General features: G+C 48.4%; 1 protein-coding gene across 2 annotated transcripts in view; it reads left to right on the top strand.

Annotated features, from left to right (window-relative positions):
- Positions 1–25404, top strand: part of LOC147708648 (cAMP and cAMP-inhibited cGMP 3',5'-cyclic phosphodiesterase 10A) — a 1277009-nt gene that overhangs the window by 912970 nt on the left and 338635 nt on the right. For both annotated transcript variants that reach the window (XM_086927318.1, XM_086927317.1), the window contains exons 14-15: positions 6345–6487; positions 21954–22037. In XM_086927318.1, coding sequence (XP_086783444.1) covers positions 6345–6487; positions 21954–22037 — 227 coding nt within the window. The remainder of the gene's footprint in view (positions 1–6344; positions 6488–21953; positions 22038–25404) is intronic.

Here is a 25404-nt window from a genome sequence, read left to right as displayed (position 1 = left end):
TGGATCCTGAGGTGGTAGCTGTGGTCCAAGAAGGCCAGTTCTTTAACTTTCCTCCTGTATTACCTTCAATCTCTTCCTCATTGCCCCCCACAGATTCACTGGAGCTCCAAGGCAGCCTGGCGGGGGGGCAGGTGCAGTGTAGTGGAGGGGCTCGGTCCTTGGATCAGATTACAGAGAGAGTGTAGGTTGGATCCAGTGAGCAACTGTTTGATGCTCCTACCGGTGCCCCTTTGGACTCGGATCTTCTTGCCAGCCAGCAGAGTCAGTCAATTACTTTAATAAATAGGCCAAAGCTGTCAAAGCAGTAAACGAATGACCGTATGCTGGAGATTGTACCAGTGGTTTTATCACCGCGGATGGGCTTCGAAAAGGGATCAGGCGGGGACGGCAACCTGGATGACCACCTTGGTGTTCACTCGGTGGAGAAGGCAATACTATGTGAAGAGCCATCGCTAGGGGAAGACTTTACACTCCCTGACATTGATATAGAAGCTCAAAAAAGGGTCTTGGGAGACCATTTCGATAGTAGGCATAAAGACAACCAGTTAATGAGTGGTCATAGATATGTCAATACTCCAATTGTAAACTCCTCTCCAAGGCGCCTTTTCATGCCTCTCTTATACAGTAGCACAAGTCATTTGATTGGTACCTCCATGGAGTCTGGCCATGATGTATTCTTGCCTGATTCTCAACCGAAATGGGGAAACAAGAGAGAGAGGGCGCCCTCAGAATATCTTGTGTGTATTGAAAACATTTTAACTCCTCCCACGCTGGTGACGGAACCGCTCCGTCACACGCCTCGGGTGGGCTGTGCTGGTGATGGAGCGGTTTGGTCACGGCCCACTCCCCGCGCCTGCGCGGCGCTGATTTCGTGCCTGCGCGGCATGTTCTATTGAGCGGGCGGGGCAGTGACGGAACCGCTCCGTCACAAGCACAGCCCACCCGAGGCTCTTGACGAAGCGGTTCCGTCACCAGCATGGGAGCGCTGCGAGGCCCCCTAGCACTGCGGCTGAATTTCCGCCGCATAGAAAGGGTTAAACTCCATACTGTTCTTATTAGAGAAATCTGTTTTGAGTTCTGACCACATACTGGAAATGATTTCTGTAATGCTATTTGAAATGCAAAAGGTAAATAAGTCGGTCACCCCTAAATCTATTCCCACGATTCTCCCCCACACGGATGGATGGCCAAGGGATAGGCGGGTATCATACCTTCCCTCTGGAGAGCCGAGAGACGTCTCCATACAGGCAGGAATTCCTCTCTTCCTTGCGCCCCCCACCGCTCCTGTATGCAATCTTGAAAAGGAAGAGTTATGCTCAAGTACATTATTTGAGGAAGTCGAACTGAGACCCCCTTTGGAAAAATCTATCTTGAAAATCTTCCCCCTGTTTAAAAAGTGTAGATTAGGGGGCACCGGAGAAAATGAGAAAATCAGGGGCCTTGCCGAGCAATCTAAGCAGGTGGGGAGGGCAGGGGGGAGGAGGAGGCACTAACTTAACCCCTCCGACTACCTCTCAGGTACACTCTCCCACATTGTCAGGGAAGGTAGGACAGAAAGTAGGCAAGAAGGATAGCCTATTATCAAAACATGAGGGCGAAAAGATGAAAAAGAAACATACAAAAAATGACACGATTCCCAAAACGGAAAGTGTCAAAACTGCACTTTTCCTGGATTTTGGAAAGCCAGAGCGATGTCCATTTAATAACGGAGAAAGGAGGCCCTGAAACTCCACCAGCAGATGGCAACCCAAGGGGATCTATTATAGTACCAACAGCATTGACTGGGAGTTTGGGGGACTCAGAACCAGAAGTACCTTCTTTTACCCGGTCGCTGCAGTCCCTCCAAGGAATCCAGCCCTCCTCTAAGGAGCTAGTAGACCCATTGGGTAGGGACACACACATGGGTTACGGGGTCCCCTCGCTGCATACAGGGACTGGGGCCATTGACTCTATTGATTCCAGGAGGGACAGTACCCAAGAGGGAGGGCCCCAACTACATAGCAGGTCGGGCCAAATAGAACCCTCATAGGGACCTCATTTCCGCCTGATGGAAATATTGAGGTCCCAACTCCCAATATGGTCTTATACTCAAATATACAACATCATGGTGGGACTCAAGTTGCCAGCTTTATGGATTGGGTCCCTTTATGGGTTCCAAGGAGAGACGCCCCAAAGAATATTAGTGGGGCACAGCCCGGTTTATCTCCGATGGTGGATTTCATCTGACTATTTGATACTGAATCCACCCCGGTAAATAGAGGTTCCATTTGTAATTTATTTTCGGAACTAGAGTCACTAAAGTTGATATCTAGCAAGGATATCTTAAATGTGATGATTCATGTACATGACACTGTTCCGTACTCTAGGGTTACTTTTTGTTCCCTGATAGTGGCCAACCTGGTTTTAATGAACTGTGAGGTTTTTTTTTAAACGCAGGCTTGATGTAACACCTGTGATTGAATATGAGGAAAATCAAACTGCGGGCCCTAAAAGCCAAAATCTGAAAGTTTCTAAGGTTACTAATTAAGTGGCACTAGACGCATTGGGCCCCAAAATAGAGTATTCTGTGGGCAATCCTAAAGATATAGTGGTTTCCGTGGACGGGAGGGGGCGTTTAATAAATGTTGTGCCCAACATAGCAGTTGTCCCTCGGACTCCAGACATAGAAGATGAATTCACTCTGTGGAGTTGGGTTGCAAGAGCCCTGAATGTGGATGCAGTAAGGAGCGCTCCATTGAGGTAGCCTAGGTGGGATACTTTTGTCCTGGAATACGGCTGGTCAGGGACCCAATGAACGAAAATTAAATTCCTTAAAAATTATGACTCCCATAATTATGTCTACAAGGAACGTGGTCTTGCAAAGATTTTGAATGTGATGGCTATTTCGTATACTCATGCTATGCGAAGAGATCAGAAAGGGGACATGCTAGTGGTGGGGGGTATCTATTTTGCTTAAAAACTCAATTAATTGGAATCAGAAGGCTTTCTCCCATCCCTCAAATCTCTGTATATGCTTGAAGTTGGCATGCTTGGGAGATTCTGACATGCCCACTTCCTTCCTTGTGGCAAATTTGTATATCCTCCCTGGGAAAAATGTTGATAATCTTTTGCCTGTATTTTTTTAGTTTAGTAAGGCTATAGCTACTAGGGAAGATTGCCCCCTAGTGATATTAGCGGGGGATTTAAATACTAACATTTCAAACTCTGCCTCTGAGATTTATGCCAATACTGACAAAGAGGAAATTTGGCACATTGCCAAGATTTTATTACCAAATAAAATAAAAACAGATTAGCGGGGTTTCTTTTCGCTCGATAGTGTTAGAAATCTAGATCTTGTCATCTTAAACGGGAGAGTGCCTGCTGATAAAACAGCCGATTTTACTTTTTATTCCCAACATACCCTGACCCTTTTAGATTATTTGATTGTTTCCTACCTAATGTTTGGGGCTTGTGATAATTTTTTTTGTTAGCCCGTCGATATGGAGCGACCATAGTATAGTGGGTATGACAGTGACATTTAACCCGGGGAACGCCGGTCAGGGCTCGGCCACTTTTAACAAAGGAAATGGTCAGTCATTTTGGATGCAAAAAAACATTGCTGAAGTAGGCTCCATTGTGAAGACGGTTTATGTAGAAAAGCAAGGTATTATTCATTCTAACAGTATATCCTTCTTTGAGGCTCAAATGAAGAAGATTTGTAATTTAAGCTCCACATCTTCTGAAACTCACACGTATAAACAAGATATGTCTCATAAGATTTCCTTAAAACAAGCAATTAACCATCTTGTTCGAAAACAGCATATACATTTCTTCCTTGGTCAACAGCAGGAAATCAATCGCATCAAGCGAGTGAGAAGACTCCTCATGTTCAGTGAAAAAAGAAGGGAGCTTGATGTTAAATGGATAGGGCTGAGGGAAGCTGCAAGGGCCAAGGATTCAACAAAATACTGGCACTTCATCGCTGAATATTGCGATTCAAGGCAGAGACCTACACTGATACCGATTTCCGAAAAGGAATGGGTGGATTACATCTCTCTATTATATGGAAATAATGGACCAGTTTCTCCCCGTGTTGACTGATGGGGTTACATTCGCGTTTGCTGAATTTACTGAATTTGGCCTCCCGCCAGGAAAGGAATTGGTAAAATATATAAAGATCGCTAGAACCTCCAGCGCACAGGGGCCGATGGTATCCCAATTGCACTAATTAAAAAGGAGCCAGAAGTATGGGGTGATTTTCTAGAGCCACTCTTTAAATATTGTTTCTTTATGAATAAAATCCCCCCTTCTTGGAAGGAGAGCATTATAGTCCCCCTGTATAAAAAAGGACCAAAAACGGTGCCGACTAGCTTTAGACAGATTGCCCTCCTGGATGCCTCAGGCAAATTATTTGCAAAAAGCATACTATGCCATTTACAACAATGGGTTTATGAGCAGGATATTCTTCCACCGGAACAAGCCGGCTTTAGAAAGAACCATGGCACCCTAGATAATATAGCGGTTGTTCAGACAATTGTTGAGCAATATGTTTTCACCCGAGGGATGCCAGTTTATACAGTCTTTATTGATTTCTCCACGGCGTTTGACAAGGCGGACCGCCAGACCCTGTGGAGAAAACTTGTCTCCCTTGGCATACCAAATCATCTTTTGGGTCTGATTATGGAATTGCATACCGACACCTGGTGCCAGGTTCTGATAGGAGGTTAGCCGGGGGTTAACATGTAAAATTAGAACGCATAATGGGCTTAAGCAGGGTTGTCTATTAGCACCACTTTTATTTTCTTTGTACATCGTTGATCTCCCTAGCGCTCTGAACTCTGTAAGAGGGGTTGCCCCCAAAATTGGTACAATGTCCATTGGGTCTCTATTGTATGCAGACGATGTTGCAATATTTTATCTAACACCCATTGGCCTGCAACGCCGTCTGGACGCTCTAATCAAATATGAAGAGGCTCACTTCTTGAAAATTAATATAGCAAAAAGCAAGATTTTGGTTTTCCGTAAGATGGGGCTCAGAATGAAGAGATGTTTAAGATGGATGCTTGGTTTTGAAAAACTGGAACTGGTTGACTCGTATGTATATTTAGGGAAAGTTTTTTCCAAAACAGGCCAAGACTTGGAGCATACTAAACATTGTGTTAATAAAGTTGTCTCCCAGGCAAGTGCATTTTACAGATTTTATAAAACTTGCGGGAGACGCAATTTTAGCCATGTCTTATCCATTTTTAAGGTTAAAATCCCACCCTCGTTAATATATGCTGCCGAGGTGATGGATATAAATTATTGGCTCTCGTTTAAAAAGACGGAAGGACGAATTATGCGCCAAATTTGCAATTTAAATTCTTTGGCTGCCCCACATGTTCTGCGCCTTGCATTTAGATTAGTCTCGTCCTTCATCTTAGCCCAGGCAGCAGTTCTCCGGTGGGGTAACTCTCTCTTCTTGGGGGAAGGGGGTACACTTAGGGCAGCCCTGAGAATAGAAATCTTTGGCACTCTGAAAGAACAATCAACGTTTTTTAGGTGCTTTTTATGTGCAAATGATACTTTCGGTCTTAGTTTAATTCCCGCTACTCCAAAATTCTAGATCTGGTTTGAAACAGTTCTTAAAGGAGTTTAGATCCCCTATCAGTATGGCGAGAGACTCTGCTTTAAGCAAATCCAGGCCCAGTAATGTGGCGGCCAGTGGGAGTGCTTTGGGGAATAAACCACAGCCTTATTTAACTTGGAATATCCCTCACGGGATTAGAAGGCTGATACTCCTACTGAGACTCAATCTGTTGCCTTTAAGAGATGTTACTGGCATCTGGGATAAAACACCTAGAGAGAAGAGAATTTGTGAATTGTGCCAGTTGCAAATCCAAGATCTAAATCATGTCCTATTGGTATGTTCAAAGCTTCAAAGTGCCAGGCAAGTGTTTTTAAAACCAGTATTTTTTAGATTTAATATTCACTCTGCTCAGGACGCCCGTTCTTTGGTCTTGCCCCCTCCGAATGAAATGGTTTGTTTTAAGATATACGAATTTTTTAGAACATTTTTACCTATTTATTAGAACATTGTCCAACAGTAGTACTCTGGTCACGATTTAAAACCAATTGGTTGGCTATCTGATTATTTTATGTATTCATAGCATTATTTGCACATTTCTTAGTATGTCTATCATCTTATAGCAGTGTATATGGAAGGAATTTTGTGTTGTATGTAATGTTTTTTTTTATTCCTGGCGTGTTTTTTGGACCGCCCGTAGGAGTTCCAAAACAAAATAAATGAATGAAATGAATGTGTTCTCATTGTGCTTATAAATCCAAATTTGATGAATATAGTTATCACTTTGTATTTGTTCCAGATGTATCACAGAATTCGTCATTCTGAGTACATTTACCGAGTCACAATGGAGAAACTGTCTTATCATAGCATTTGTACAGCAGAAGAGTGGCAGACCCTCAAGCACTGTGAACTCTCAGCAACCCTCTGCAAGGAGATTGAATTGTGAGTAATGCTTTATTGAATGGTGAAACATCAAGTCTGGCCTTCTTCAAGTCACCCCTTCATCACAAACAAGAACACTGTGTCACAGTGCCCTGTTCAATATTAGACACTGGAGAAAGCGCTTAATGCATAATTTGAAGGATGTATTGTGTTTCAACTCTAACATATTCCTGCTCTCTCTCTCTCTCTCTCTCTCTATATATATATATATATATATATATATATATATATATATATATATATATATATATATATATATATAAACACACACATACACACGCAGTGGCAGCTGGTATTTACCAGTGGTGGGAGGCGGTACGCAGGGGAGATGGGGCATGAGTTAAAATCAAATACATGTATCTGTCTGCCGCCTCCTGCGCTCGGGCCTCTTCGCCTGCAGATCAGGAAGCACCCGACCCCCCGAAACATCAAGTCTGGCCTTCTTCAAGTCACCCCTTCAGCACAAAAAAGAACACTGTGTCACAGTGCCCTGTTCAATATTAGACACTAGAGAAAGCACTTAATGCGTAATTTGAAGGATGTATTGTGTTTCAACTCTAACATATTCCTGCTCTCTCTCTCTCTCTATATATATATATATATATATATATGTATGTATATATATATATATATATATGTATGTGTATATATATATATATATATATATACATATATATATATATATATATATATATATATATATATATATATATATATATACACGCAGTGGCAGCTGGTATTTACCAGCGGTGAGAGGCGGTACGCAGAGGAGATGGGGCATGAGTTAAAATCAAATACATGTATCTGTCTGCCGCCTCCTGCGCTCGGGCCTCTTCGCCTGCAGATCAGGAAGCACCCGACCCCCCGAAACATCAAGTCTGGCCTTCTTCAAGTCACCCCTTCAGCACAAACAAGAACACTGTGTCACAGTGCCCTGTTCAATATTAGACACTGGAGAAAGCGCTTAATGCATAATTTGAAGGATGTATTGTGTTTCAACTCTAACATATTCCTGCTCTCTCTCTCTCTCTCTCTCTATATATATATATATATATATATATATATATATATATATTGCCACATAAGAAGGTTGCCCTCGGTAGGAGTGCCCTTAGGAAAAAGCACTTGTTGCAGTGAGGACCACAGGCTGCTGGTATTCAGAGCTGGCATCCGGAATAAGCAGGCTTTACGCGTTTCGAATTCACATTCTTGATCACAAGCCCCCGCTCAAAGAAGAGACAAACAGCAAACTGAGCTGAGAATCACCTGTGTTTTATTGCGGAATCACGCCTCCAGGGCGTGTTCTGCCCGCTTGGGCCTCTGGTATTTGGAGTCTCAGAGATTAAAATCCGCAGTGGGTGTTTGCTGTCTCTCATATTAAAGCACTATAAAATCCCCAGTGGGTTGACAACAGCAACAGAAGTCCAACAGTCACTGTATGTTTATCAGTCACTCACGTTTAGTGCCCCTCCATTCCCATTGTGCGTAGAAAGTTCAAACGCTGAGGGTCCGCACTGGTCGCGGCGAGCGACTCCCGCGACTGGACACAGCCACATTTTATTGCCACATAAGAAGGTTGCCCTCGGTAGGAGTGCCCTTAGGAAAAAGCACTTGTTGCAGTGAGGACCACAGGCTGCTGGTATTCAGAGCTGGCATCCGGAATAAGCAGGCTTTACGCGTTTCGAATTCACATTCTTGATCACAAGCCCCCGCTCAAAGAAGAGACAAACAGCAAACTGAGCTGAGAATCACCTGTGTTTTATTGCGGAATCACGCCTCCAGGGCGTGTTCTGCCCGCTTGGGCCTCTGGTATTTGGAGTCTCAGAGATTAAAATCCGCAGTGGGTGTTTGCTGTCTCTCATATTAAAGCACTATAAAAATCCCCAGTGGGTTGACAACAGCAACAGAAGTCCAACAGTCACTGTATGTTTATCAGTCACTCACGTTTAGTGCCCCTCCATTCCCATTGTGCGTAGAAAGTTCAAACGCTGAGGGTCCGCACTGGTCGCGGCGAGCGACTCCCGCGACTGGACACAGCCGCATTTTATTGCCACATAAGAAGGTTGCCCTCGGTAGGAGTGCCCTTAGGAAAAAGCACTTGTTGCAGTGAGGACCACAGGCTGCTGGTATTCAGAGCTGGCATCCGGAATAAGCAGGCTTTACGCGTTTCGAATTCACATTCTTGATCACAAGCCCCCGCTCAAAGAAGAGACAAACAGCAAACTGAGCTGAGAATCACCTGTGTTTTATTGCGGAATCACGCCTCCAGGGCGTGTTCTGCCCGCTTGGGCCTCTGGTATTTGGAGTCTCAGAGAAACGTGAGTGACTGATAAACATACAGTGACTGTTGGACTTCTGTTGCTGTTGCTGTTGTCAACCCACTGGGGATTTTATAGTGCTTTAATATGAGAGACAGCAAACACCCACTGCGGATTTTAATCTCTGCGACTCCAAATACCAGAGGCCCAAGCGGGCAGAACACGCCCTGGAGGCGTGATTCCTCAATAAAACACAGGTGATTCTCAGCTCAGTTTGCTGTTTGTCTCTTCTTTGAGCGGGGGCTTGTGATCAAGAATGTGAATTCGAAACCCGTAAAGCCTGCTTATTCCGGATGCCAGCTCTGAATACCAGCAGCCTGTGGTCCTCACTGCAACAAGTGCTTTTTCCTAAGGGCACTCCTACCGAGGGCAACCTTCTTATGTGGCAATAAAATGCGGCTGTGTCCAGTCGCGGGAGTCGCTCGCCGCGACCAGTGCGGAACCTCAGCGTTTGAACTTTCTACGCACAATGGGAATGGAGGGGCACTAAACGCGAGTGACTGATAAACATACAGTGACTGTTGGACTTCTGTTGCTGTTGTCAACCCACTGGGGATTTTATAGTGCTTTAATATGAGAGACAGCAAACACCCACTGCGGATTTTAATCTCTGAGACTCCAAATACCAGAGGCCCAAGCGGGCAGAACACGCCCTGGAGGCGTGATTCCTCAATAAAACACAGGTGATTCTCAGCTCAGTTTGCTGTTTGTCTCTTCTTTGAGCGGGGGCTTGTGATCAAGAATGTGAATTCGAAACGCGTAAAGCCTGCTTATTACGGATGCCAGCTCTGAATACCAGCAGCCTGTGGTCCTCACTGCAACAAGTGCTTTTTCCTAAGGGCACTCCTACCGAGGGCAACCTTCTTATGTGGCAATAAAATGCGGCTGTGTCCAGTCGCGGGAGTCGCTCGCCGCGACCAGTGCGGACCCTCAGCGTTTGAACTTTCTACGCACAATGGGAATGGAGGGGCACTAAACGTGAGTGACTGATAAACATACAGTGACTGTTGGACTTCTGTTGCTGTTGTCAACCCACTGGGGATTTTATAGTGCTTTAATATGAGAGACAGCAAACACCCACTGCGGATTTTAATCTCTGAGACTCCAAATACCAGAGGCCCAAGCGGGCAGAACACGCCCTGGAGGCGTGATTCCTCAATAAAACACAGGTGATTCTCAGCTCAGTTTGCTGTTTGTCTCTTCTTTGAGCGGGGGCTTGTGATCAAGAATGTGAATTCGAAACCCGTAAAGCCTGCTTATTCCGGATGCCAGCTCTGAATACCAGCAGCCTGTGGTCCTCACTGCAACAAGTGCTTTTTCCTAAGGGCACTCCTACCGAGGGCAACCTTCTTATGTGGCAATAAAATGCGGCTGTGTCCAGTCGCGGGAGTCGCTCGCCGCGACCAGTGCGGACCCTCAGCGTTTGAACTTTCTACGCACAATGGGAATGGAGGGGCACTAAACGTGAGTGACTGATAAACATACAGTGACTGTTGGACTTCTGTTGCTGTTGTCAACCCACTGGGGATTTTATAGTGCTTTAATATGAGAGACAGCAAACACCCACTGCGGATTTTAATCTCTGAGACTCCAAATACCAGAGGCCCAAGCGGGCAGAACACGCCCTGGAGGCGTGATTCCTCAATAAAACACAGGTGATTCTCAGCTCAGTTTGCTGTTTGTCTCTTCTTTGAGCGGGGGCTTTTGATCAAGAATGTGAATTCGAAACGCGTAAAGCCTGCTTATTCCGGATGCCAGCTCTGAATACCAGCAGCCTGTGGTCCTCACTGCAACAAGTGCTTTTTCCTAAGGGCACTCCTACCGAGGGCAACCTTCTTATGTGGCAATAAAATGCGGCTGTGTCCAGTCGCGGGAGTCGCTCGCCGCGACCAGTGCGAACCCTCAGCGTTTGAACTTTCTACGCACAATGGGAATGGAGGGGCACTAAACGTGAGTGACTGATAAACATACAGTGACTGTTGGACTTCTGTTGCTGTTGTCAACCCACTGGGGATTTTATAGTGCTTTAATATGAGAGACAGCAAACACCCACTGCGGATTTTAATCTCTGAGACTCCAAATACCAGAGGCCCAAGCGGGCAGAACACGCCCTGGAGGCGTAATTCCTCAATAAAACACAGGTGATTCTCAGCTCAGTTTGCTGTTTGTCTCTTCTTTGAGCGGGGGCTTGTGGGACACCCCCGCGCCGCACGGCCACCAGCTGCTGCGTGTGCCCCTTGCCTGCCCTCTGCCTCGCTGCTGCCTCGGTTGCCGGTTGCCGGCTGGCGCCGCTGCGGTTGTTTTTGCCCTTGTTTTGTCTAAAATTTGTGCCTGTTTTGTATAACTTTGATTTTTTCCTTGTTTTAGTCGAGAATTTGTGCCTGTTCTGCTTAATTTTTATTTCCCCCGTGTTGTGGTTTCCCTCCTTGTTGTCCGCCTACCTCGCCGCCCTCCGCCCTCCCTTCCCGCCACCGCCGCTTTTCCCCGCCCCTTTTTCTGTTCTGTACCCTCCCCGCCTCCCAGCTGCTCCGCCCACCCGCGCACTTGGCCTTAAATGGCGACCGTGCGACGCAGGTGAGTGTGACCCACTTGTGGGACACCCCCGCGCCGCACGGCCACCAGCTGCTGCGTGTGCCCCTTGCCTGCCCTCTGCCTCGCTGCTGCCTCGGTTGCCGGTTGCCGGCTGGCGCCGCTGCGGTTGTTTTTGCCCTTGTTTTGTCTAAAATTTGTGCCTGTTTTGTATAACTTTGATTTTTTTCCTTGTTTTGTCGAGAATTTGTGCCTGTTCTGCTTGATTTTTATTTCCCCCGTGTTGTGGTTTCCTTCCTTGTTGTCCGCCTACCTCGCCGCCCTCCGCCCTCCCTTCCCGCCACCGCCGCTTTTCCCCGCCCCTTTTTCTGTTCTGTACCCTCCCCGCTCCCGCCTCCCAGCTGCTCCGCCCACCCGCGCACTTCGCCTTATATGGCGACTGTGCGAACGCGCAGCGGTCACGCGCAGTGGGCGCGCCGATTGTGCGCCGGAGGCGCGCCAAAAGTAAGCTCGTCTACGCCCGTCCGCGCCTGGACCGCACCCAGTGCCAGGACCCCTGCCCCACGAAGACCCCGACCGACCCGCCTGACGTACTCCGCCGCCACCCTCACCGCTCTCAACACCGGCCGACTCCCAGAATGCCATCAAGCCACTCCACGACGTACCCACGGACCCTTCAGCTGCCACGCCTGCAAGTTCACCTGCATCCGGACCTGCCTCGCACCAGCACCCACCAAGCCGAACACCAGCAGCACCCACCTCAAGTGCATCCTGCTCAACACCCGCTCCGTCCACAGACATGCCATCGAACTCTGGAACCTCCTCGACACCACAGCTCCAGACGTTGCCTTCCTCACGGAGACCTGGATGAACGCCTCTTCAGCTCCCGACATCGCCATCGCCATCCCAGAGGGCTACAAGATCGTCCGGAGGGACCGAAACGCCAACCAGATGGGAGGAGGCATCGCCATCATCCACAGGAGCACCATCCGTCTCACGACCAGCACCGACAACTCCCTGACCACCGCCGAACACCTGCATTTCCAGATCCACACCAACCCGAACACCACCCTCAGAGGCACCCTGATCTACCGACCCCCTGGACCACGCACACAATTCAGCGAGGACATCGCCGACTTCGTCAGCCCACATGCCCTCCCCTCCGCTGACTACATCCTCCTGGGAGACCTCAACTTCCATCTGGAGAACAACAACGACCGCAACACCAGCACCCTGCTCGACAACCTCGCCAACCTGGGACTCAAGCAACTGGTGTCCACCCCCACCCACCTCGCCGGACACACACTCGACGCTGTCTTCTCATCCAGCAAGGACATCGACTTCAGCCACGCCACAGAGCTTCAATGGACGGACCACAGCTGCGTCCACTTCACCTTCAAGAAAACAACGACCCACCACCACCAGCAACAGGCCGCCCGCAGAAGCTGGAACAAGATCACAGCAGACCAGCACGCCACCTCCCTGAGCCAGCACCCTCCTGCCAGCTCAGCGAACCCCAGCCAGGCCGCCGACAACCTCACGAAGTGTATCAGCAACTGCGCGGACGAACTCGCCCCACTGAGGACCCCGCCCAGCAGACCCGGCAGCAAGAAAGCCCCATGGTTCTCCGACGAACTCAAGAGCTCCAAGAAGAACTGCCGAGCCCTCGGGAAAGTCTGGAGAAGGGAACCGACACCGGACAACAGGACCTCCTTCAAACTTGCCACCCGGAAACACCACCAGCTGATCCGCGCCGCCAAGAAAACAGCATTCAAGGACCGGTTGGACAACAACGCACACAACTGCAAGGAACTCTTCAACATCGTGAAAGAGCTTTCCAACCCCAGCGCAGGAAACAACGACATCACCCCATCGCAAGACCTCTGCAACTCCCTCGCTTCATACTTCCACAACAAGATCGCGGACATACACAACAGCTTCAACAACCAACCAACGCACACCATGACCGAACAACCACCCCCCACCACCACCCTCCACGCCTGGACCCCGATCAGCACCGAAGACACCATCCGCACGATGAACTCCATCCACTCCGGATCACCGACCGACCCCTGCCCTCACCACGTCTTCAACAAGGCCGACGCTGTCATCGCACCCCACCTGCGAGACATCATCAACACATCCTTCGACACCACCATCTTCCCTGAGAGCTGGAAACACGCCGAACTCAGCGCTCTACTCAAGAAAACAACAGCGGACCCCACCGACCTCAAGAATTACCGCCCCATCTCGCTCCTCCCGTTTCCAGCCAAAGTCATCGAGAAGACCGTCAACAAGCAGATGGCCGCTTTCCTCGAGACGAACGGATCCCTCGACCCCTCACAGTCCGGCTTCCGAGCCAACCACAGCACCGAGACCGCCCTCATCGCCGCCACCGATGACATCCGAGCCCTGATGGACAACGGAGAAACAGCGGCCCTCATCCTCCTAGACCTCTCCGCGGCATTCGACACGGTCTGCCACCGCACCCTAGTACGGCGCCTCAGCAACGTCGGAATCCAGGACAAGGCGCTGGAATGGATCATCTCCTTCCTCGACGGAAGAACACAGAGAGTCCGCCTTCCACCGTACAAGTCAGAGGCCTCCGAAGTCATCTGCGGCGTCCCCCAAGGATCATCTCTGAGCCCCACCCTCTTCAACGTCTACATGAGCCCCCTCGCGGCCATCGTACGCAAACACAACCTCAGCATAATCTCCTACGCCGACGACACCCAGCTGATCCTCTCCCTGACCAACGACCCCGCCGCCGCCAGAGCCAACCTGCACGAAGGGATGAAAGAGGTAGCCGAGTGGATGACGACCAGCCGCCTGAAACTGAACTCGGACAAGACGGAGGTCCTCATCCTGGGCTCCTCTCCCTCCACCTGGGACGACTCCTGGTGGCCTCCCGCCCTGGGCACCGCACCCAAACCGACAGACCATGCACGCAACCTGGGCTTCATCCTGGACTCCTCCCTCTCCATGACCAGGCAAGTCAACAACGTCTCCTCGGCATGCTTCAACATCCTACGCATGCTACGGAAGATCTTCTGGTGGATCCCCACCGAGACCAGGAAGACCGTCACCCAGGCCCTCGTCACCAGCCGACTGGACTACGGCAACGCCCTCTACGCCGGTACCACCGCCAAGCTCCAGAAGAGACTCCAGCGGATCCAGAACGCCTCAGCCAGACTCATCCTCGACATCCCACGAACCAGCCACATCTCCGGACATCTGAGAGACCTTCACTGGCTCCCCGTCAACAAAAGAATCACCTTCCGCCTCCTCACCCACGCACACAAAGCCCTACACGACCAAGGCCCGAGCTACCTCAACAGCCGAGTCAATTTCTACGCTCCCAAACGCCACCTCCGATCAGCCAACCACGCCCTCGCCGCCGTCCCCCGCATCCGAAGAGCGACTACAGGAGGAAGGTCCTTCTCCTACCTGGCCGCCAAGACCTGGAACTCCCTCCCTCCCGACCTGCGCCTGACCCAAGACCACCTCTCCTTCAGGAAGAAGCTGAAGACCTGGCTGTTCGAGCAGTAGCGGCTCCCCCCCCCCCCGCCATATACCCCCCCCCCCCCCCCCCCCCCCCCAGCGCCTTGAGACCCTACGGGTATGTAGCGCGCTTTATAAGTGTCACTGATTGATTGATTGATTGATCAAGAATGTGAATTCGAAACGCGTAAAGCCTGCTTATTCCGGATGCCAGCTCTGAATACCAGCAGCCTGTGGTCCTCACTGCAACAAGTGCTTTTTCCTAAGGGCACTCCTACCGAGGGCAACCTTCTTATGTGGCAATATATATATATATATATATATATATATATATATATATATATATATATATATATATATATATATATATATATATATATATATATATATATATATATATATATACACACACACACACACATACACACGCAGTGGCAGCTGGTATTTACCAGCGGTGGGAGGCGGTACGCAGGGGAGATGGGGCATGAGTTAAAATCAAATACATGTATCTGTCTGGCGCCTCCTGCGCTCGGGCCTCTTCGCCTGCAGATCAGGAAGCACCCGACTCCCCGCCTCCCGATAGCCAATCAAAATGCTGCAATGCAGTGTTGTGATTGGCCTGAGCACCATCGATCGGCGATCAGCCAGAGAATAGGAGGCTGGGCATGTTCTCCATGCAGTCTGTAATGCAGCCTGCATGGAGGGCATACAAAGTGCGTATGACGATTTGACCGGCCCAAGAGTGCCGGCCAAAGCGTCATGCACACTGGGTGTGGGCAAACCTCTCCTCCCTGCCATGCTCTGTGAGCAGAGCTGCACCCCCTCGCCCCAGCTGAACAACGACGTAAAAAGAAAATAACAATGAGTTACCATTTTATTTTTACCCTTTTGACCTTCTGTGGGGCGATGCTCCTCCGCCTTAGCATAGTAGCTACCACTGTAAGTGCAGGGCACACCTGTTTTCAAAAGGCATTTGTTGTACTGTTCGTATCTATTGTAATGTTAGCACTGGATAGGTACTTTGGACCGCATTGTCACAAAGCAAGCATCAAATGTTTAGAATTTTTATTTATTGGAATATTTTATTTCCGTGTGCTATTTTTGGTAGTATGAAATTCATATCTTGAAGAGTAGTGCACCACTGCCCCACCAGATAAATAATGAACATATAATTCGTTTTTGACACAACCATGATTCTAATTCCTAAATAAAGTATGCCCCTTTCTTGGGGTTTAGGATGGAAAGCTTTAATTGAATGGCAGACCGTTTTTAAAACCGCTTAATCCCCACCAGAAGCTGGTAAACCTGCTTCCTATGTGAAACTGTGTTCTGCATCTCATTTTTGCAGATAGGGAAGTTGGGAGAAGCGTTTACATTTGTGGTTTCATTTCCGACATAGCTGCAATGATAGTCTGTGCCGATACCCAAAAATTACATTTCATTTCATGACTTCAACCCCAGCCCTTGCCAGGAAATGCCACTGTGCTCGAAAAGTAGCAGATGAAACAGTTGATTGAACTTCCTCGATCAGAGCTGTAGCTAAACTTTTTAAACCAAGACGTGGTCTAGTGGGCAGTGACCTCATAGGAATTTAGTCTTCAGTAGATTTTTGTACTATTCTGCACGCCTTTTTAAATGTTTGTTTTTCTCGTGAATCCTCCTTATTACATGCAGATGTTACTTTTTACATTAAATTAATGGTCTCTTCAATGCCTGTTTTGTCATTTGAGCCTAGATTTGTCAGACCCCTATTCTTGTCCTTTTTAGCTCTGACGCTCATTGATGGACCTTTAGTAGAAAATGTTTGCTTGTATCAGCCGTGCCCCGTCTGATTGCTGGCTCTGGTAATGTTTGGTAAAGTACTTTGCTCAAATGAATTTCAAACAATAACAGAACAGGCGTGCTTTTAGTTTGCTCCTAACCACTCATGCTCTTTTAAACTCCTGGAGCATACAGTTAAAAATTAAGTTTCCTGTTTTTAACAGAATGGCATGTTCTTAGAGTTCAGCGCTCATGTCATTTGAAAAACAGAATCTGTCTGTAGTTAGTACTTAAAATATGAATTGCCGGGCCTTCGCATGTTCTGAGATTGTTGTCCTGCGCCCTACAAAAACCTCTGTAATACCTGATCTAAGCCTTAACATTGCTACCCAGACTACATATTTGACCAGGTTCAGATGTTCCTTTCTTATTTGCTGCAAATTCCTGGGAATTGTAATTCAACTGCTACCTTGTCTCACATAGTCTTTTGTATCCTCAATATGGCATGTAAAATCTCTTTGTTAGTGTACAGAAGGAGGCTGAACAGCGTAGTTTCTAGGTAACCACCGTTAAATCTCTTCATTAGTGTTCAGAAGGAGGCTAAACAGAGTAGTTTCTAGGAAACGACCGTTCAAAATGCAATAATCAAATATTCCACATAAACTGGTAATTTCCTAGCCAGTTTATTGTAATTCTCTAACTGGTCGGAATGTTAACAATAAACAATTAAATATTAGGGGGCCTATTACGATGTTGGTCGGAGATTCCTTCGACCGACACCATGTCGGAAACATGACTGACCGACGTCCGGTCAGCGGTACCGACCGACGTCCGGTCAGCGGTCCCGAATGACGTCCGGTCAGCGATCCCGACCGCCTGATTATGATGCGACCGCACATGGTGAGGTTGTGTTAATCCCTGCACCCCATAAGTGCAGGGATTAACAGGGGGGCACCATAGGTGTCCCCTCGGCCCCCAACCCGAGGCCGTAAGGGAAAAGGGGCCCTTCTAGGGGCCCCCAACCACACTTTCCGCCAGGGTTTCCAGTTCAGAAAGGCTGGCATGGAAACCCTGCCGGTAACCATGAATCGTAATCCGGACTGCATATACTTCTGTCAATTTGGATGACAGGCCAGTGCCGGCGGGCTCCTTGAGCTAGTCGGAAGCCAGCCAGAATGTCCGACCTGTTTCAATTCCGACCGGCTGTATCATAATCAGCCAGTCCGAATTTAAACCGACTTTGCCAGTTGTAAAATATCGAGGCTTTTTGACCAACATCGTAATCAGGCCCTAGGTGTTTTGGAATTTATTGCCTGCATAATAATGCAGTGATGTCTTCAAGCATGGCAAAAAAATGCCATTTAGATGTGATAAATATGCTATGACACACTGAATAACAGCATTTGGAGTGTATTCCCATAGTGTGCCTCAACATTTGCTAAGCAGTGTCAGAAGTGTACTTATTCGTGGAAGTTGTCAGATTGGTTTCGACCAGCAACACCACACTGTCGAGGAAAAAGATGGGGATAAATTATAAGCTTCCATTGCAGCCCCCTACAGATTGAGAAGCTTCAACTTTGCAAATGACTTGAATTTCACTATGACTGCATCTGTAGTCTGCATGGTCTGTCAAGTAGGCCTGGGTGGAGATCCGCGAACTGATAAAAAACTTGGCTACGTGAAGTAACCACAAGTGGCGGAGTGCATTGCGTCACACCATTTGTGCTGATTTTTAGCACAGGGTGTTGGTCCTGCGCAGCGTGAATGGCACTACGCGGAGCGCAAGAGGGCCCGCTTCTTTCTGCCACTCGAGTAGATGTTCTATTCAAACGGCAGCTTCCTCAACGCAAGCAGAAGGTTTCTTAACGAGAGCAATAGCGACCATCCGCTAACTCCAGCTTTTGATGAATCTTGCTGTGAGGTAGTCTGGCGGTAGATTTTGCTCGCTCACTCTCGAGAACGTAACTTTGACGAGCGAGAATTTCACATCCAGGCTTACTGTTGAGCTGCTCTGCTTAGGTACTAAACAGAACGATGAGTGGGAGCAACCCTTGACCCCACCAGGTAGGTGGCCCCCCTCCGCACAGCACCGCCTGTGTGTCCCTGCTAGTGCTGCTGAGGAAGTTCGAGGCCCTCCACCACCCGCAGGCTACCACCTGATCCTCATCCCTGGTGGCCAGTGTTAGGCCGTAGGTTTGTCCATCTTTCCGCTTTGTTTTATTGTATTGCCTATATTTCATTGTTGTGTCTATGAATGCTGTTGTTCTCTCGCTGTCCCCGTGTCTCTCAGCAAGGTTTTTTCTTCTGTACCCCTCGCTGCCCCCATGTCTCTGCCCGTTTTTTCCTCTTCTACCCATTGCTGCCCCGTGTCTCTGCCCAGCTTTTCCTTCTGTATCCCTCGCTGCCCCGTGTCTCTCAGCCCGGTTTTCCCTTCTGTTCCCCTTGCTGCCCCGTGCCTCTCTACCCGTTTTTGCCTTCTGTTTCTCAGCTGCCCCTGTATTCTTGTGCCCTTTTTGCATTCTGTGCCACTCGTTTTTTCCCTGTATTTCTGTGCCCTCTTGCCGTCTGTGACACTTGTTTTCCCTCGTTTTTTGTGCCTTTTTGCCTTCTGTGCACTTCATTGACCCTCACCGCCCCCGCCGCTGCGTCCCCTGCGCCCCGTCGCCCTGTCTTCCCACTCGCCGCCCCCGCCTGCTCCTCCCTCCCACCTCCCCATATATGCCAGCCGCTTGCGCACCGAAGGCAAGCCCGTCTGCGCCCTTCCGTGCCTGGACCGTGCCCAGCGCCAGAACCGCTGGCCCCCGCACCCGCCACGACGACTGACACTACAACGCAAGCACTTTGCACGCTCTCAACTCTTGACGGACCCACACCTGCTTCAAGGCTGCCCCGAAACACACACATGGTCCCTTCACCTGCCGGAACTGCAGCTACACCAGCCTCCGAGCCGACGAACCACCCGCCAAGAAAGACCTCAACCACCCCCGATGCATACTACTGAACACCCGCTCTGCATGCAAACACGCCGCTGAGCTCTGGGACCTGCTTAACACAACATCCCTGTGCGTCGCCTTCCTGACAGAGACATGGTTGAACGACTCCTCCGCAACCGACATCACCACAGCCATCCCAGACGGCTACAAGATCACCCGCAGAGACAGCACCAATGATGTCAGAGGAGGAATCGCCATCGTCCACAAGAACAGCATCAGGGTGTCGACTAACACCGACGACGCGCTCAGCACCGCCGAACACATGCACTTCCAGATCCACACAGACCCTAACTCCACCCTCAGAATCACCCTCGTCTACCGACCCCTGGACCCCGTCCCCAGTTCAGCGACTCCATTGCAGACTTCATCAGCACGCTCACCCTGACTTTCACCAACTACATCCTCCTCGGAGACCTGAACTTTAACCTTGAGAACGACAACAACAATTCCACAACCCTCATCGATAACCTTGCCAACGTCGGACTGAAGCAACTTGTCAACACCCACCCACTCCGCCGGCCACACGCTTGACCCCATCTTCTCCTCAAGCCCGCACGTCTCTGTCAGCCGCACCACCGAACTCCTCTGGACCGACCACCGCTGCATCCACTTCGCCTTCCAGAAACCCACCACACACCACCGCACCCAACAGATCCCCCGCCGCTGCTGGAGCTAAATCACCAAAGACCAACTACATGCAAACCTCACTCTCAGCCCACCCACCGAACCCTCCAAACACCGACGACGCTGCCCACCACCTCAGACGCTTTATCGAGGACTGCACCAACACCCTCGCCCCACTGAAGAAACCCCCCACAGAGACACCAGCAAGAGGGCCAGCTATTTCACCCCAGAACTCCTTGCCTCCAAGCAAGCCTGCCGGAAACTAGCGAAGGAATGGCACAATGAACAAACTCCGGACAGCCACGCAGCACACAAGAACACCATCCGCAACCACCACCACCACCTCATCTGGTCGGCCAAGAGGACCTCCTTCAAAGACCACCTCAACAACAACGCACACAATAGCAAGTAGCTCTTCAACATCGTGAAGGAACTCTCCAACCCCAGCTCCAACACAGACATCCCGCCGTTGCAAGCCTTGTGCGACTCCCTCGCCACCTTCTTCCATCATCTAATAGCTAACAAAAAGGACTTCTATACCAAACAAATCAAGGAAGCAAAAAACTCCTCTAAGGAACTTTTCCGAGTGGTGAACATACTCACTTCGATAAAAGGTCCAGCAATTAAATGCGATCAAGAGCTTTGCGATCACATTGCAACAACCATCAAATCCAAAGTATTGGATATTTTCAACAACTTTCAGAACTCTACCCCCCTAACATCAACAGACTCCTCTCGCAGTGAGCGTACCACCAACACTCTGCTTGCCTTTTCTCCCGTCTCAGTTGAGACCATTGCCAGATACATCCAAGATTCCAAATCTGGATCCCCCCCTTTGATCCCTGCCCACCGATAATTCTTAAAGAAATCGGTGATGTGGTTAGTCCAGGTCTCAGACATCTTCAACTCCATGTTTATCACTGGCTGTTTCTCCTCAACCTGGAAAGATACCTCCATTTTCCCATTACCCAAGAAACCCTCACTGGAGCCCACTGACTCTACCAACTACCGCCCTATTGCCAGGCTTCCTCTACCAGCCAAAATAATTGATAAAATTATGAACTCCCAATTGACCCAATTCATCAACGATAATAACCTGTTGGATCCATCTGAGTTCGACTTTCGCTTTTTTTTAATCAAAACTTTGGGCCATATGCATCAACACATTTTCCCATAGACACAGAATGGGCAAAACCCTTTGATACATCTGGCCCTTTATTCTTTAAGAACACAAAAGAGTGTTTGCAACAGGCTGTATGCAATGTAGCTTAAGGCATTCATTTAAAATTCACTTAAGGTCTAAGGCTAATACAATGGTACTTCTGTTTATTCTCTGTTTGTAAAATGTGTAAAAAGTCTCCATCTTTTGACTGGCGAGGGAAGCACAGAAGCATAAATCCATGCTCACCTAAGTTCTGTTGCTAGACTCTGTAGCTAGGCCACCTCTTTCCTGCAATATAACCTAGAAAGATTGATGTGATATATTGACGTCCCACTAAGTAGCATACTATACTGTGATAATTACACACAGTTACTTTACTAGTCAAATATACATCAATATTTGTGCAAATCCGAGAACGTGCTACATACGAGTGTACAATATTTAGAGGTATCGGGTAATTGCCAGCTTTCCTCAATCCTTTTAAAATATGTACACAAAGCAACTGTTACATTCTAAAAAATAGAAGAATAAAAAATGACGCATTTTTGGTGTAACTGTGCACTGTTATTGCTTTTCAGATACCACTTTGACCTTAGTCCCTTTGAGGAGTTCTGGCCAGCCATATTTGTCCACATGATCTATCAGTCCTGTGGGAACAACTGGTATGATTTTATATTGACTTCACCTTATTAATTTTCCTTTAACGTTAATTTTTTTCCTGGTAATCATTTAACTTTTGTCTGGCATTAACTATAGGCTTTTCAAGTGATATATGTTGGTACCTTAAAAATCTGTTGTCTAGTAATTGAACAAAAAAAAATGATTAAACCAATCAGAAGCTCTCAACAGTTAGATTGTATGTCAAATGTAATTTAGCCTGTGTTTTTTTAATTCTGTATGATGCTGTTGGTCAGTTGGGTTTAGTTTTTTTTTTGCTTTTATCTCGCCAGAATATAAAACTTCCTAGCTATCGGAACGTAAAATTTCAGTTGTATTAAGGACGCAGAGCCGAGGATTAAGCGTATCCTTTCTATACTTTATTACAGATAGCAGCCATAACTTTAACTAAATGCAAAAACAACAGCTGATGAACAGAAGGCAGAACAATGTCATATATTCACCCCAGTACAGAGATCTGGGCCTAAATCCATCCTTTTTTTTGCTCACCATGCCATTCCAGTTTGAACCCAGCAATATGCAAATCACTCTTGACCCTGTGCCCCATGGGTACAGTCCAGCTCGAACTGCCAATCCAGGTCCTCCCTGGACTGGAAGCATTCGTCTTAGGACCAGTTTCAGGCTTTCAGCCCTCATCAGCCAGGACAGCTTGATTCCAGTGTCATGGAGAGCATGGGACTCACGTCTGAGCATACCCGTCCCACTCAGGGTGACAAATGCAAACCAACAGCTGATGAACAGAATGCAGAACAATGTCATATATTCACTCCAGTACAGGGATCTGTGCCTAAATCCATCCTTTTTTTCTCACCATGCCATTCCAGTTTGAACCCAGCCATATGCAAATCAGTCTTGCCCTGTGCCCCATGGGAACAGTCCAGCCCGAACTGCCAAGCCAGGTCCTCCCTGGACTGGAAACAAGCATCCTAGGACCAGTTTCGAGCGTTCAGCCCTCATCAGCCAGGATAGCTTGATTACAAACTATGGATTTAGGCACAGATCTCTGTACTGGGGTGAATGTACGACATTGTTCTGCATTCTGTCCACCAACTGTTGTTTTTGCATAACTTTAACTAAAAGCATTGTCTTTAGAACACTGCATAATGCTGGCAACACAGGTACTGCAGTAAATATGGAACAAATTGCCGAAAAAGGATTAGATGTTGCAGCTGGCATGCTGAGGGACGTTCGAAGAAAGAGCCATAATGAAGTAGATTAAGGGCTATAAGTTAATACCCAACAAGCGAACTGGATGGACTTTATTTATTTCTATTTTCCCCAGTGTTCATGGGAAATGTAGTTTCTTTCAATATACTGTTAGTACAACAACTCACACCTCCATGAAAACCTCATAGCATGTTCCGCTAGCTTCCATGGACATTGGTCCATCACAATAATGTTGTCAAGTTAAACAATAAGACACTTAACTCGTGAGATATGAGCATCGTGAGAGCTGGCCACTATAGTGCAGTAGAGAGAGACACGCGGACGACAGAAAGCAAGTCCTCCACAGCAAGCACAGCAGCGAGTCGAGCTAGCCGAGCCGGGCCAGCATTGGTACAGCGAGCCAGGGGGGGGCTGATTGTGACTGGCCCGCGGCGGCCCCCGGCACCTGCACTGAGGTAGCGAGTGCATTGAGGCAACGAGGAGAAAGGAGAAAGGGGAGTCCCGGGTAAGCCCGGGCGCGCTTTGTTACTGCGGATTTCGGCAGAAAACCGCAGCTCCCCCGTGGAATTTGTATCTGCATCTGCCCAGGCTGCGAGAGGCGCCCGAGTGTAGGGCGCACCTGGTGAAGAGCGATGAGAGCGGCTGAAGTCCCGGCCGCAGTGAGGCTACAGTGAGGTGGTGCAGGAGCAGGTGGGGGTGTGGACTGAGCACGAGCACGGACACAGATCTCTGTTGCAAGCCAAGCAGCAAAGGGCAACAATAGAAGTTGGAGCGGCCAGAGCAAACCAGAGCAAACCAGAGCTAACCGGCATCACCAGCGTCATCAGCCAGCCGCAGTAAAGTGGCGGAGGAGCATCAGCGCTATCAGCGGCATTGGATGCGAGGTGAGAGAGCGGTTTGAAGTGCCCAGTGTACCCTGTTATTTGCAATTGGGTTGGGCCCCTGGCCAGTGATTTGCCCCATCAGCAGCCACCCCTAAGCCACGGGGCTAGTTAGTGCAGGGCTGCATTTACCGAAGCACAGCCGTTAAAGAGATCGACAGGTGTTAGTGTTAGAGGAAGTTAAGGAAGTGCATTTTGGCCGCCAGCACCCGGGTGTGTGCAAAGAAACACAGCGCTGGGATTTTGCACAGATGCGATCAGGTACCATCCGCCAGGAGGCCATTGCAAGACCGCGAAGGAAACAAGGAAACAAAAACAAAAAAACTAAACTAAAAGAACAAGAGGAGGAGGTCTCAAACCAACATTGGGGAAAACGGAGGGGGTCACAGGGACAGGCTGGTTTCAGTCCCAACCCCACCAACAAAGTCAAACTCCAAACCGACTCACCAAACAGTGATACAAAAGTTTTTCTTCTTAAAAGACCCCTTGACGGCTATGTACGCCCCCCAAAGGGAATCTGCACTACTGCCAACCCCAATGCAGCTGGCCAAAATACAACCACGGCTATGTTAGACAGTGTACCATCACAAGAACGATTTCCAGAGATTCGGCTGGCACATACAGATGGCAGAAAATTGGTACCAGTAAAAGCCCAGGTGCACCAGGCAGTAATTGAAAGGACGGGATTAACTCCCAAAACTAAACCGGGAGATGTAACTGAAGTACAAAAAGAAGCCAAACCAATAAAATTAATACCGGAGACACAGCGGAACCCTCGGATCTAGAGGTCCTAGAGGCTCTCATGGGGACAAGTTAAGAGTGTGAAAAATCCCACTCCTTTACTGAAGGTCAAATACAGGAACAAAACGACCCCTCACTTATAGTAAATCGAAACGTCGGTGAGATTCCCCAAGGAAATAAGGAACAGTGCCGTGTTAATACAAAATGGTCAAAGGAGGAAAAAATAGACCTAATAAAATCAGCAGCAAGTCTAGCAACAAAGGAATTGCGGATCAGCAAATCGATTTCCAATATAAGCGAGGCAAACCTAATTGAAGTCTTGGAGTCTCTAGAAGGGATGGGACTGGACAGGGAGCAACTTACCCCGAGCCCAAAGAATACAATCCCAGAAAGAAGAGCCACTCTGGTCTCATCAACGCCTCTGAATCCTCAAAGAATTCAAGATGTCAACATAACAGAACCACAGGAGGATGGCCATAGCCCTATAACAAAGAAACAACAAATCCTGTTTTCACCAATAACAATCTCTTCCGGAAATGGGTCAAGCCCCAGCTCGTCAGCA

This window comes from Lissotriton vulgaris, chromosome 6 (assembly GCF_964263255.1).
Source record: "Lissotriton vulgaris chromosome 6, aLisVul1.2, whole genome shotgun sequence".
Taxonomy (NCBI): domain Eukaryota; kingdom Metazoa; phylum Chordata; class Amphibia; order Caudata; family Salamandridae; genus Lissotriton; species Lissotriton vulgaris.
Note: the sequence above shows the minus strand (reverse complement) of the source record. Positions and strands in the feature narration are given on the sequence as shown.